General features: G+C 34.4%; 1 protein-coding gene and 1 non-coding gene across 12 annotated transcripts in view; one reads left to right on the forward strand and one right to left on the reverse strand.

The window, feature by feature from the left end:
• Positions 1 to 15847, forward strand: part of sky (GTPase-activating protein skywalker) — a 206165-nt gene that overhangs the window by 167396 nt on the left and 22922 nt on the right. For 6 of the 11 annotated variants that reach the window (XM_089630956.1, XM_089630954.1, XM_089630950.1 and 3 more), the window contains 2 exons: positions 11000 to 11124; positions 14664 to 14807. In XM_089630956.1, coding sequence (XP_089487082.1) covers positions 11000 to 11124; positions 14664 to 14807 — 269 coding nt within the window. Of the gene's footprint in view, positions 1 to 10999; positions 11131 to 14663; positions 14808 to 15847 lie in introns of all 11 variants that reach the window. The other 5 variants (XM_089630948.1, XM_089630947.1, XM_089630945.1 and 2 more) reach the window with 1 other exon arrangement.
• On the reverse strand, positions 12821 to 12892 carry TRNAD-GUC (transfer RNA aspartic acid (anticodon GUC)). The gene has a single exon. It is a non-coding gene; the product is annotated as a tRNA-Asp (tRNA).

The following is a 15847-nucleotide window of genomic DNA, read 5'->3' on the forward strand; positions in this document are numbered from 1 at the left end:
CCCTGATAACGATCGGTAGTCAGTCATACTTGTTATAATATTATTCCTCTTGGCTGGATATCAAAATGTACTCGTGGTCAGCACGCGGGCGATGTTAAATATTTATTTACAGCAGCTCTCGAGTATTTCTTATGCGGTGAAGGTTGACTTTGACCGCTTTAACACACATTTCATGCATCTAAGTTATTATTTCCAATAGGAATAGTTACATTTGATCTGCTAAAATAAACACACTGAACCGTATCAATCCTAATAATTCCAAACGTTTTGATCTTGTTTGACGAATAATGTCTACAGTTCGTTTCTATTTTATTATTCAGATGCTGGCAATTGCTGGTAAGACTGTTTATATTCAGCAACTGCAGACTTGTGGTGAAGATTTATCATACTGAACTTTTATTTCAGCGTCATTAAATTTTTGAAAGTCGTTAACCTAATTTTACAGTGTTTAAAAAACCAATGTAGGGTGTTGCCAGAATTAATATGTAACATTTCGTTTATAGAATAAAAAAAATAATTTCAATTCAATGTAACCTGAAATATTACTTGAAGTTAATTTACATTATTTTTTTGTAAATTCTATAATATTTAATATTTTTTATTTCATATCACAAAGATAATTGACGTTTCTCCACAATATGATGCATAAAATTCTTTTGTTAAAGTTACCTGCAAATAAAGCACCATTAAGACTTGAAAATTTTCTTGGGGGGAGTAGTAGAAGTTGAAGGCTACAAAGAATCTGGTTGTTCAGATCTTGGCATCGAACATAGCTGAAGCCATTTAAAGCAGTCTTTCTACGACATTATGTCTTTTTTGAGGAATGTTTTGAGGTTGAAGTATTTGGAGAAGGGATGCAGAATATTGGGATTAGAAGGAATCATGCATAATTCGTGGCTCGGCTCGCGGTAAATTTCTCCTGTTTATATGCAGCCTAACATCCCCATTTTAGACCTTCACATCATAGCTAGCTAAAGGCAGCCTTTCTATTTTTATTTTATTTTATTTGGTTTTAGGTCCAAATGGGAACAGAATTCTACCTAGTGAGCTATCGAAAATTATACACTAAGTTTTTAAAGCATAAAATAACCTTAAACTGATCAGCCAAATATGAAAAAAATATTAGTAAAACATGTAACAGTAACATAAAATAAAATAGAAACTAAAACAATACTACATACTCGTATGTATAAGACACATCACTAAATCTATATTACCACTAAGACAATCACGACAGCTATAATTTGTAGGATTCAAGGAAGTGCTGGTATCGATTAAGCTTAATTCTATAAATGGAATCAGTACATATATCAATAGTACCCCTAAACTTGTTGCCCAGATCAAGCATCCTATTAGTTAGTGTGTGACTGATAGTTGTTTGTAAATGTATTGTAGAAGAATGTTACATTTTGTCTTGTGTTCCTAGTCGGTATGAGGTGAAACATAAAAGTGGTGATTTTACTGCATGTTATCATCTCTGGTACAGTCGGCCGGCGGTACGCCCCGTAGGGTTTGTGACGTACGCGCATTGCGAAATGCTTCTCCTCGCACACTAGCGATTAGCGACTGGCCGGTCAGCCTAGCAGCTACAGCTAACAGCAGGCATCACGTACGAGATCGATTCGCGAAAACAAATACCGGGCCAATGCTACACTTCTCCCAGTTTGAAATTGAAAGAATCGTGGTTGGGCCGCGGCCAAATCTCTGCGAATAAATCTGTTAACGAGCTTTCATTGAAAGCTCGCACCGCCGGTTGGACACTAATGGCAGATTCATCTAGTTGCGTAATGTCGGGAGTACAGGCTACAGGTTGGCTGTACATTGTCTGGAGTATCGATCAAAGATTGCCCGCTGTATTCATTCCCCGGCGGGATTGATGAAATCTACAGGGAGACTAGACTGGCTCACTGACCTAGATGTTCCCCTCTGATCCCCCCACCATAAGGAATAAGAAGTGTCGATTCACTGGACTCTCCCTGACAACTCCAGACATCCTGTCAATTTTCTACCCTTGTTGCACAACTAGCAATTTTATTATATTACCTACGAGATTATCAATTTTTTCCATTGTCTTAACGGGTTTTTAATGTTTTCTGGAAATCCTTGTTCACAACTTAAAATATGGAAAAATCTGTTTTATTGTAATTGATTGCATATTTGTTCATGCGATGAGAAAAATGACTATTGCTATTTTGTTAATAATCTCTTCCAAATTATTAAAAATGGGATTACAGACCTTGCGAATGAATTAACAGGTTTCTTGATAAACTTTTAGTAAATTGCGAATATATTATCACGACATTGGAACACTTGTTCGTGAAAATCCGAATATTTTTGCATTACTACGAAAATTCTTTGTATCGTCATGATATTATTATCAAGGCAAAGTGATAAAACATTCTCAAATTGATGTTTTATTAATAAGGCCTGCTAATTTTACGCGAGAACAAAAATCGATTACTTTCCGTGTGGATGTATAATATTGCATTAACAAAATGATTTTCAGAACTGTAATATACGATTAGTTAATTCAATAATATAGTAATTATTAAAAATTATTAGTTCTTTCGTTTCCTTTATTCGAGCGATTATAGGACTACTTATACAATCTTATTTACTTACTGCGCATGCACTTATTTACTTCTAAAATAACTTTTGGTTATTTATTATTATGTTACTTATTATTATTATTATCTACTTAATTATCGTATTAATATTTACTTTAATTATTGTCTAGCTAAAATATTTACTTACTTACTTTTTATTATAATATTATCTACTTACCTATCGGTTATTATTTACCTTTTTTTATTTAGTTATTTTTTATTTTTTCTTATAATCTATTATTCATACTATCCATGTTGTAATTGTCAGTATGGTTTCCCTATGCCTGTGTCTGATAAGCCAGCACAGGTACCTTGTACTTTAGTTAACAGAAGAATATTATTGTTGCCAACTTACTTAATAATGCGTCTTTTCTTTTCTTTTATTTTGTTGACTTTTTGTTTTTTATTTTGTTTTTTGTTTTTATTTTTTTCATACATTTGTTACTAAAGTTTTGTTTATTTTTGTCTACCGGTCTCGAAACGTCCGTGTCATAAACTTTTCTTTTTTTGTTTAAATTTAATTTAATGTTGTTATTATTTTAAATTTACATATATGTATTTTTTTAAATGATATTATTGTAAAGCTGCACATCTTGATACAGGAATGCCCTAGTGAGATGTGCAGAGTATGCTTTTTATGTAAAAACTGTTTTTTGAATTAAATAAATAAATAAACTTAAAAACCTATCACAAGTGAACTTGATCTTCAATATCCCGTCGCGTATACGCCTGTCACCCTTCCCCCTTTCACACATCACATTAACTACAGTATGCCAATGTATTACAAGATTTTTAGTTGGAAACCCGTCCCGGAAATCACCGTCACGAAAATTGGATTAAATCACCAGCCATTCATAATAATATCGAGCTAAATGTCATGTGTACTATATACACTGGCTTAGGTACACTGAAATCATCCAAAAACTCTCTGAAAAACTGAACAATGTTTTCTGAATCATTTCTCTACCTGAATATTTTTATTGGTCTACGTATCTTCTAATTACAACATTAAAGAAGTACTTATCTAATTCATTACAAATATATCGTTGTTACAGTGAATATGCAGTGCTGAAAACTTTGCAAACTCATTGTAGGTTTCTAAGAATATGTCAATTTTATGTCCACTGTTTTCGCTCTTCCCACGGGCGAATTCGGGTATGAACTTGTGCCACTACCTAGACAATATGGTATGTTGTGGCGACGTCCCCGAGTGTGAGATTCTTTTTTTTTAAATTTATTTATTTATTGTAAGAAACAAACAGCAATTTTATACAGGATTAGTTATACAAGAGGTTACATATGAGGTAAGCCAAAATAGTTTCTTATGCTAATGTTGGTTAATGTGATATAATACAAGATTGTAATTGGTTATAACCATTAACTGAAAATGAAATTAACAAAAAAAATAAAAATCATATAAATATATTAGAAGGAAGAAGGAATAGGAAAGGGCAAGAGGCAGAGAAAGATGGGATGGGGACAGGAGACGCTCATGTTGTACCTTTTCTATAACTGTGCATTAATTTAATTAATATTTGTGGTCGTGCGCTTGACTTCGTTTCGGTATTTCACAAGAGTATTATTAAGAATATCGATATTGTTAAATTGCGTGTTATATTGCGCGCATATACGGGGGATTGGAGAATTTTTTCTAAGGTTGGTTCTGCACGCGGGCAAATGAAAAAAATGGTTTTGTCTGGTTGGCCTTGTAGGTATGTGAATTCTTAAATAATTTAAGAGTTCAGGAGAGTCCAGGCCGTTATTCAGAATTTTGTATAAAAATATTTGACAAGTAGATTGATTTGTGCCAGAATTTCACAAGTATATACGTGACCGTTGATTAGTTTGAAAATATATAAAAATGATCAACGCAAAACATCTACGAGTAAACATCTAGTGAGTGATATTTTGTCACGCCGAGAATGAATTGATATGGACGAAACTGTGAAAAACGTGTAATATGGTACAATATTTTATCGTCCATAAAAAATAATTTAACCGAAATTTTGAAATATGAACGAATCAAAAAGCAAATTAACTCCCCTAAATTGGATAATTATATATTGTATTCTTAATGTACATTAACTTAATCTATATTATCTAGGATTAAAAAAAACTTTGGCAACATTGTTATTAAACTAATTCTCTAAAATTGTGTATATTGAATTACGTTTGGAGTTAATTCGAATATTGAATTATATTAATTTGAATGTTGAATTGTGTTAATTTGTATGTTGAATTGTGTTAATTTGTATGTTGAATTGTGTTAATTTGTATGTTGAATTTTGTTAATTTGTATGTTGAATTGTGTCAATTTGTATGTTGAATTGTGTTAATTTGTATGTTGAATTGTGTTAATTTTTTTATTTTGAATTATGTACGTTTGTAGTTATGTAATGAGTATTTGAATATTAACTGAATATCGTATTTTAAGCATTATTTTCTTTTGTATGTAAATACTCATCCCATAAACATGAACTACCGTAGTTAACCTTATGGAGTCGAGAATAATTAAGAAAAAATATTATATCATTTTGCATACTGTTATAATTTGAATTGTTTTATAATTTTGTAATAAAAAAAATATATATACATAAATAAGGGTACATTCCACGGAATTAATCTCTAATTTTCTACCTAATCAGTTTTACGTTCTTCCTTCTCAAGTGTTAATTTATATTCATTAGTATTAGCGTTATCTAAGTCCGCCCACACTACATCGCCCGCCCACCGAAAAATCTCGAGTATTTATTATAAAATTTATTTTATTTTTTCGGACGCTTTGTTTACCCACAAATCAAACACATTCCTAGGAATCCTAGGTGAAGGTCTTTCAATAAAATAAATTCGCATTTTTTAAATATTAATCTATCTCGATAACGCTGAAAACACATTACAAGCATTATTAAATTTGATGAAAGATTGCTTTTGTAGGAGCACAATACATTTTGTCTTCTTACCGTCTGCCTGGCTGTTTACGTTCCCGTCGCAATTTCGGGGCGTTTACGACCAAAGCGTTCAGAAACTGTTTGCCTATTTGAATTTTAAAGAGGTAATTAACGAATTATGTCTGCCTTTAATTTGTGTAGGCTTTTAACTAGAGAGACATTACGTTTTAAATAAATATTGCTACACCGTCAATCCAGATGCATATTAAAATTATTTTACTGTTGGAATTTAATAATGACTCTCTGCAACTAATGTTTACTTGTTACTACCCGGCATTGTCTTTTTTTGACACTTCCGTATAAATATTTTTTATTATTGTACAATTGGTAAATGTTTTTTTTTTATTTTTTTTATAGTGAATACCTCACAAGAGTCCCAACTGCTCCCGTCTGGAGCCAGTGAGACTATGGCATCCCCAATTGAGGGATGTTGTGAGGCTGAAGGTAAGTGGGGAAGGGAAAGAGGAAGGTGGGGAAGTACCTGGCTATTCAGATCTAGTCACTAAACACGGCTAAAGCCATTTGGAGCAACGTTTCAATTCTGAATGGTGGTCTTACACCAGGGCGATACTGGTAGTATCTTCCACTCTGGAACGTGCCGCAAATATACTATATATTATTTTAATTAATTAATTGTGAAATAACACAAATTAATCAAATAAAATTTATTTGCGCACGCCGGGTTCGAACCCGCGACCTTCGGAATGGCAGTCCAATGCGTTACCACTGGACTATGCCGGCCGTCTAAAGTATTATTATGTATTTATATTATAAAACAAACGATGTGGTGTATTTTATTTATCGCTTAGCTAATGATGGAAATTGCTAGCTGAAAATAGTTCTGTTGACATGAAAAAGCTGTACAATTTTGACGGCTGGTTTACCGCCGAATCCATTTCAAGCAAACAGATTTTCTGATTTATAAGGTCTAGTTGAAGGTAATAAATAAATTCTTACGGCCCCGTAGTAAACGTTCAAAGATGGTTATGGTTTGAAAGGGAGATGTGTAAATACGAATGTTGGAGAGAGCGCGCTAATATTAAAAAAAAACGATAATAAATTAAGCGAAAATGTTGAAAATATTAAATAAAAAAAGACTCGTTTGAAGTAGAGCGAAAATCTCTCGACAAATTCTTTAGTTGCATTTAAAGAAACTGTGAATTTTTTCATACCTATAACATATTAAATAACAGAACAACACATGTTTTTAACAATTTTCAGAGCTTTTTTGCGATTTTTTCTGTCGAGGGAATTTCATATAATTACCGTTTCGGCATAACAAATGTACAGATATTATCTTAAAAAATAACATTTATTTTGGGATTTAAAAACTTAAAAGAGTTAAAGAGAAACGTGTATTATTATTATTACTATCGGTAGAAATTGGGAGACTTTTCTCCAGTCGGCTTCCACCGTTGATATTAGGCCATCTTATTGGAATTTGTGAGGATATAAATAATATTTAGTTTTACCCTGTTTTAAGCACCGTTACGTGATTTTGCGCTAGGGTAGTTCTCTACTAACTGGAATATTCAATCTAATGACTTTATTCATCGTATAAATTGTATTATTTGTATTCTAATGTCAATAGTAAGCGATATTTTATTCATAAAGGGTAGATGTAAATGAATACCAGACCTAACGATGAATCAAGTCAATTTAGGGACAAACAAAGGAAATTGGAGGTGGCATTATTAATTATAATATCACCCAATTAATTTAAGCCATTTTAAAATGGAACCTGCCTTGGTCCCTTTGTGTTGTACTTAACGTTGTTTACATTTTCATTTTGTGTACGTATAAGTACTTTTAAAAGCTTTGTCCACTTTCCTTTGTGACTTAATTGCGTAGAATTTTTTACGAACAATGTGGTTTTGAAATTGTAAGCTTTCGCCTCGTGCTAACTGCTGTAAGCTGTGCTAAATGTAATGTACCGATGTATTTTATATTTTAATTATACAAAGAATATTTGTGTATACCACAATTTAATTTTATAACAATACATCGACCACGCCTTCCGCCAGGGCAGATATTATAACAACGCATCGACCACGCCTTCTGTCAGGGCAGATATTATAATAACGTATCGACCAAGCCTTCCGCCAGGGCAGATATTATATGTAACAACGCATGGACCACGCCTTCCTTCAGGGCAGATATTATAATAACGTATCGACCACGCCTTCCGCCAGGGCAGATATTATATGTAACAACGCATCGACCACGCCTTCCGCCAGGGCAGATATTATAATAACGTATCGACCACGCCTTCCGCCAGGGCAGATATTATATGTAACAACACATCGACCACGCCTTCCGCCAGGGCAGATATTATAATAACGTATCGACCACGCCTTCCGCCAGGGCAGATATTATATGTAACAACGCATCGACCACGCCTTCCGCCAGGGCAGATATTATAATAACGTATCGACCACGCCTTCCGCCAGGGCAGATATTATATGTAACAACACATCGACCACGCCTTCCGCCAGGGCAGATATTATAATAACGTATCGACCACGCCTTCCGCCAGGGCAGATATTATATGTAACAACGCATCGACCACGCCTTCTGTCAGGGCAGATATTATAATAACGTATCGACCACGCCTTCCGCCAGGGCAGATATTATATGTAACAACGCATCGACCACGCCTTCCGCCAGGGCAGATATTAATGTAACAACGCATCGACCATGCCTTCCGCCAGGGCAGATATTATATGTAACAACGTATCGACCACGCCTTCCGTCAGGGCAGATATATTTTTACAAACTTGTTTTCCTAGCTTTGATAAGGAACTTAGCCCCAGTGTAGATTTCGGTATTGATGAATAGGTATTAATTTTGCCAATATAAATTAGATATCGATAGAACCAAAGTAGGTATTTATATTATTTATTGTTTTTTTTAGCAAGTTAAAGGAAGAACTCAACCCCTTTGTCTTGCAAACTGTAGCAATGTCACGTGATGGATTTTTTTTAATCCGATGCACGGACTGCCTTGGTCAAGATGAAGAGCGTTAATAGTATGGTTTTTTATACCCCTATGTGGTAAACACAGTATATACACACAAACAGACACATTCACACATATCTATGCAGATAAAATAAATACCATAATATATTACATAATGTATGCATTTTTAATCATCATGTAGGTAACAAAAGATTTTTTTTAGTTGATTATCTGAGATAGTTTTATTATCTTAATGACGTACAGTTTAGGATTGTTGTAAACGTAAGTGGTGCCCTCTGTTTAAAAAAAAGAACCGTTTAAATTTTCAAACCGCGGCAGGGTTTTTATTTATTTGCTAAATACACTAGCAATTAGGGCAGCAGAATCACATTGTTTTTCAATTTACGACTTATATTTCGTAAGGTGTACTTTTATTAGATATTAAATGGAAATAAAATTTGTAATACACCACGTAAATGTCACACCCCCGAGTTTTGCTCCCTTCGAAAAAAACTTTTATCAGAATTTGTTCGCTAGTGCAGGGGTCTCCAAACTTTTCAGCCGGAGGGCCACATTGACTACTCCAGTGAGTTCAGAGGGCCAAAACCGTTTTAATTTCTAGACACCCATATTTTCTGTCCTAGGGTGGGGGGGGGGTAGACAATAGAATTTTCAGGGATGAAAATATAGCTTTAGATAACGTAGCTTTGAAGATAATTTTTGATACTCGTTTCTCAGACCTTGATATCATTGCGAATCAAATAAAGATTTTTCAAAAAAATCCTCTCGATATATTCGCGCGATACTTGTGGACGCAATGTATTGGTGCCAAGTACCTCGCCAACGAGCATATTTATTTATTCGCACGAAAAAAATCGCGGAGTTTTCGCCCCTTCTGAGCAAGGTCTTAGCCATTAGCTGTCGCGGGTCCTTGATTACACTGGTCATAAGATGTCGCGGGCCGGATGGAAGACACTGGCGGGCCGGATACGGCCCGCGGGCCGTAGTTTGGAGACCCCTGCGCTAGTGTGTAACAAAAAACACATCTAAAATGGCGTCTTGTTCTATGTTTGGACCTAATGGAAATATGTGTTGACGTATTATAAAAGACGGAGGCAAAAATCTGTGCTAATTTCACGATGCCGGAGCTCTCCGTTTGAGGATATTTTGCAGAGACAAACAAAGAGACTCTGTTTTATACACATAGCTATAATTTTCTATCATAACTCTTGGATTTATTCTCAGAATCGCTAAAGACTTTAATAACATAAAAACTATAAAATTACTATACACATCTCTGGTTAGAAGTCAGATTGAATACAATGCAACCATTTGGTGTCCTCATTTCAACTCTCATTGTTTACAAATTGAAAAAATTCAAAATAAATTTTTACGTTTTATTAATTTCAAAATTGGTATTCCTATTATTGAAATCAATTATGTCAATTTACGCAGTAAACTTAACTTATCGAAATTATCTGAAAGGCGAAAAATATTTGATCTCCTTTTATTATATAAAATTGTTCATTCAAGGTTAGACTGCCCTGACACTATAAACTTGCTATCTTTACATATACCTCAAAAATATACTAGACGGAATATTTTATTCTACAACAATAACTTCGCTACGAATTCTGTGTTAGAAAGAATACATAGGTTGGGCAATGAACTAAGTGATGTCGCTGACATATTTAATTTAAACTTCAAAACATTTAAAGCCAAATTAGTCCACCACTTTTTAAATGTAAATAATGTATGAGAAATCATTATATTTTATTTCGATTTTTTATTGTTTGTTTTATACTGTTGTTAAAAATGAAATTTGTAATTTTTATGTACTTAAAAGCCCAATAGGGCGTCAATAAATAAATAAATAACTCACTTGTGTCTTTACATTCCCTAAATAATTATAATTTAAAGTATTTATTCCTGTGTGTGGGGAAGCAAGTGCAGTCTTTCGCATTCCTTATATATTACGCATACATTACATTATAAAATAAGTAGGGGATGAGAGATGTAGACATTTATGAAAATAAAGCCATATGGGATTTATTGCATTTTGATGTGACGGGACACTATCCTCCTCTATTATTCGTCGTTTCTGGAGGCGAGCTTATATGATCAGGTTATTCCCGGATTATCGTTTCCCTAATTTCTGCCACCCTGGATCTCACGAGGGCTGCGAAACCGGGAACTCGCACCTCCGTGAACATACTGGAAGCGTTGCAGTGTCGGGGGAGGCGAAACATTACGCGGGAGGCGTTATTATATTGTCTTTCTGTACTGCTCTTTTCGTAGTTTGCCAAAAGTTCTCACGTATACATCGTTGTGCAGAAGGCAAGGAAAAACGAAAATTTTCACTGCAAAGGCGAAATCTTCTGCTGAACATGTTCACTTTTACGCTGATAGCTCTTCTTTGCCTACCGATGTAGTTATCATCCATAAAAAGTAGTCCATACTAATCGACCTGTTTGTTGTTTGTTCCAGAGGAGGAATGTTACCACTGCATGGCCAGCCTGTGCGCCGCGAAAGAGAAGATGTTCGTGACGCAGACCAAGCTGCTGTACGAGGTCACCTGGAAGACAGTCATGCAGATCGCCAAGAAGCATGCGGTGAGCGTGAGCAACCATTCATCATGTATTAACTCCCAACCCCCTCTGTTTGCCTTATAAAACTGATTGATTAAATTTACTTCAAATTTATGGTTCCATGATAACTCAACACAGTGACAATTCAACACACCTTTAAAAAGTGATATAAAGTCATTAGAAACGATGAAAAAAAATCTAACCTAACCTAACCTACTTAACTCAGTTAATAATGTTTTTGTTTCATCACTTTCCATGACTTTATATAACTTTTTAAAGATGTGATGAATTATCATTTTGATGATTTATCCGGTCACCCAAATTTATACCTACGATTAATTTATCCAGTATTAACCACTAATCTTACCTTACTTTCTGTAACTTTCTATTTCATACTTTCATTGAAAATTATTCATGATACAAGTATTATTTTCAATCTATCTGTTTGTACGAAGGAGAGTGTCTGTGGCGGACAGGCGGCGTGAATTTTATACAAATCTACAGTTTTATTCCGAGATTGATGGAATTTTGCACACTTGACCTTCAAAACAATAGGGAGGGCACTTTCCACATCTGATTCGAAAAACACCGTGTAAAGCTCGGGCAACGCCGGGGACTTGTAATTATTGTTACGCTGAAGCTTTTCAATAAGTACTTAAGGCGATGCACTACGTAGTGTAATATTTTAAATTAAGCCGCTATCAATAACAACTCTTACGTAGATGGCGATAAGGTTTAAATTCCCGCTTAACACCATCCGCCTGTTTTGATTTATGCAAGAAAAAAACATGGCCAAAAAGTGCCTTTTACTTTATTTTGTGGTTGTTCAGGCATAAATATTTATTTATTTTTCCATCATTTTATAAATAACTTAATTTGCCACATTATACAATAAAATTATAACTGAAAATGGGTTCGTAAGTAGGAGATTTTGAACTTTAAAGCAGTTTTCATAGGCCTTTACATTATTTTTTTTCTGGGCTTGTAAAAAGACTTATCTAAAAAATACTCGATTATTTCAAAGGCCAAGATGTGTTCTACTCGCAGTATTTAATTAAAGCATCTGAAACATTTCTAGGCGATCAAATTTTCAAACCAAAAACCCATGATTTTGCATTACTACGTATGGCATCGCCTTAATCCTAATTTTCTAATCCGCTGAACATTATAAATTCGGTTAATAAGCATTCTTTTGCTGATCACAATTTGTTCAAAAGCTGAAACGGACTTAGAATCGGGATTTAATGGGAACCCTTTAATTGTCATAAAAAGCGCTGAATGGCTATTTGGTGACTTCGTCAAACGTGAATTTCTATTATTTTAATGATAAACTAATGTTATAAGACAAGGTTTTTTACTATCGTGTTGTTAAGCTTGTCAGCTAATTACAATTTGATATAAAACAGAAACGAACCTAGAATCGACGTTTGACGGGGACCTTTCAACTGCCAAAAAAACAAAATGGTACTGATCGCAGATATGTGACGATACATATAAAGTATCAAATGGTACGATCGGTCAAACAACTGACCCTCAGATAAGATAGAAATTCATAATAACTCCCTAACCTGTATTTCTGTTTGCCTGGTACAAAATTGGAACAAATTTCATTCGTCCAAAGCAAATTTTTGATGAATGGGAATTTACGCCTGTAATTTCAAAAAAATAAGGTTATGTAATGAGTTATTTGAAAAAATAATATAAAAAACAAGAAAAAAATCTCTCCAGCGGGGAATCGAACCCCGGTCTCCCGCGTGACAGGCGGGGATACTTACCACTATACTACTGAAGATACTAACTAAGACGCCAATATTCGTATCTCAGTCTACCTCTGACTTAACAAAATCGTATTCGTTGGCGATAAGAAGGCGATAGGCATAATCTCTATTATAAATTTCGAAGTAAAATTAGTAATTATTTTTTTCAAATTAATTATTAAATTTTTTTTCTCAACTTTTTTGTTTTTATAATTTTACATTAGCGACGTTGTCCGGGCTTTACGCAAAGTTTTTCGAAATCTGATGTAGACAGTGACCTTTTTTTTACTATTTTCAGGTCAAGTATGCGAAAATTCATCAATCTCCGATTGTTAAAAATCAAATCCACAGTGCCCGGCCGCCTGCCCGCCTGCCAGCCACAGATACTATTGCATTTATATAGATTATTAAAATTATCTAATATTGAGTTCCGTTAGTTTTTAGTTTATTTTTATTTCGAAATCGAAAGCAATACAATTGTCTTGCTTTTGGCTTGCCACTTTCAGATTTCTACAGCGCGTCTATATATATATTGTAACGTCATTGCTTGCCACAATGTTTTTAGACAGCTTCAAGCTAAGAAGGACGCAAGATAACATGTTTATTTATTAATAAATTACTTTCGACAGATTGGTTTTCAATTACATTAATCATTCTTGAATGAAGCAAAGTTTTCGATATTTTCCAGTCATTTATTACAAAATTCCTAACATAATTTGGTTTGATGCTAATAATAATTAATTATTATTTTATAACCATCCTGTTCTGGTGGCTGAATATTAGTGTTTTTACTTAGTCATGATGTATTGCCAAGCCAGTAAATAATTACATCAGCAAAACCATAAACTTGTTGACTTATCTCCAAATTTTCCTAAATGTCCGAGGGAAACATAAGTATTACCGAGATTAATGGTAACACAAAGCTGAAATAATTATTATGGAGTCAACTTGAGATAATTTACTGTGTTTACTACCCACATACACAAATACCACAATTTATTATTGAATTGTGAAAATTCCGTTAATTTTCTATTATTACAATTACTGCTTTTTCCCTATTTAGCGATGTCTGTCTCTATGTGCTACAAGTAACATTTCAAAAATAAACATGCCAAAAAATTCTGTTTTTTTCAACAAAAAAAATATTACCATCTTGGATATTCTGAATTATTATATCCGAAATTATTGAAGCTTATTAAAATTGCTTTTTCAGGAACTTTATCTTATTGAAGAATTATTAATACTTGGAGTAGGTGGATGAGTTTGTGTATTTGGGAAGTATGTTTACGAGAGATGGGAAGGCTGATAGAGATTTTGAAAGAAGGGTAAATGCAGGTACTTCCATTAATGGAGGACTGAACGCAGTTTGCGCTAACAAAAAACTACCCAAAGAAGTGAAGCTATCAGTCCACAATGGAGTGCTTGTACCTACACTGATGTATGACAGTAAAGGATGGAACTGGCAGAGGAAGAATGAAAGTAGACTGAATGCTGTGGATATGATATCCTTGAGGTGTATGTGTGCTAAAACCCATGTGTGCGATTGTGTGAGAAGTGCGGAGATTTGCAAAGAATGCAAGGCTGATGTAAGCCTAATAAGTAAGATTAAGAAAAGGATGCTTAGATGGTTTGAGTATGTAGAGCGAATGAACGAAGAAAGGAGTGTTAGTAGAATAAATGATTAGTTATGTTTAATTTTTCTCTGTGTGAATGCATGGCTTATGAAATCCTAAATATGTATGGTTTTACTTGTGTCTTATTGAATTTGTAGGAGTGGTCTATGTAATGATATTTTAATATTTTCAGAAAACAGCATGGGCGCACCTTTCGCGCTCTATGGGACCACGCCACGAGCGCGTGTACGCCGACTGGGAGTGGTGGATCCTTTCCGGGCTTCCCTTCCCCCACCTCGTCAGGGTCATGGACTGCTTCTTCCATGAGGGGATCAAGGTAACAAGCACGTGGCTAGCTTGATTCCCGTTCCAAGCTTAATCTGACCTACATGGGTGTATATGTGATCCATCGCCCTTGAGGTGATTTCGCGCTATATAAATTAGCCAAATATTAAATATTATCGGCCGCTATACTTGTACGCGGATGTCGCATAATAATATAGACGGCCGGCATAGTCCAGTGGTAACGCATTGGACTGCCATTCCGAAGGTCGCGGGTTCGAACCCGGCGTGCGCAAATAAATTTTATTTGATTAATTTGTGTTATTTCACAATTAATTAATTAAAATAATATATAGTATATTTGCGGCACGTTCCAGAGTGGAAGATACTACCAGTATCGCCCTGGTGTAAGACCACCATTCAGAATTGAAACGTTGCTCCAAATGTCTTTAGCCGTGTTTAGTGACTAGATCTGAATAGCCAGGTACTTCCCCACCTTCCTCTTTCCCTTCCCCACTTACCTTCAGCCTCACAACATCCCCCAATTGCGGATGCCATAGTCTCACTGGCTCCAGACGGGAGCAGTTGGGACTCTTGTGAGGTATTCACTATAAAAAAAAAATATATATATATTATGTGATCTATGAAGTTTCACTAAAACACACAGTTAAAATGTGTTATGTGGTAGGATAAATTGTGTTGAAAAATGTTGAAATTTACAAAATAATACTACAAGTCTTGATAAACTAGTTTTTAGTAGTTAGACTAATGGATATTTTTTTTTCAAAGTTTTAATATAAATAACATTAAATCTTTACAACATAAATGTCTAAATAGTATAAAACAAAATCCCTATCCGCATCTGTCTGTTTGTGCGCTTAGTTCTTTCACTATCATTTAGAGAATTTCTTCCGGAATGTTTGCATATATAAATACATGCATATTATGTTTACAGAAAGTAGAGAAAAGTCTCCGATCAACATGTCAGCTATTTCTGCTTACATATAATATTCTAATACAAACTGAATACAAATTTTAATTTTAGCAGGTAACATATTTAAACAACTAGTAATCTTAAGATTCTTTGCCCGTATA

The sequence above is a fragment of the Hesperophylax consimilis genome, chromosome 4 (assembly GCF_061612785.1).
Source record: "Hesperophylax consimilis isolate HC1 chromosome 4, BYU_Hcon_1.0, whole genome shotgun sequence".
Lineage (NCBI taxonomy): Eukaryota > Metazoa > Arthropoda > Insecta > Trichoptera > Limnephilidae > Hesperophylax > Hesperophylax consimilis.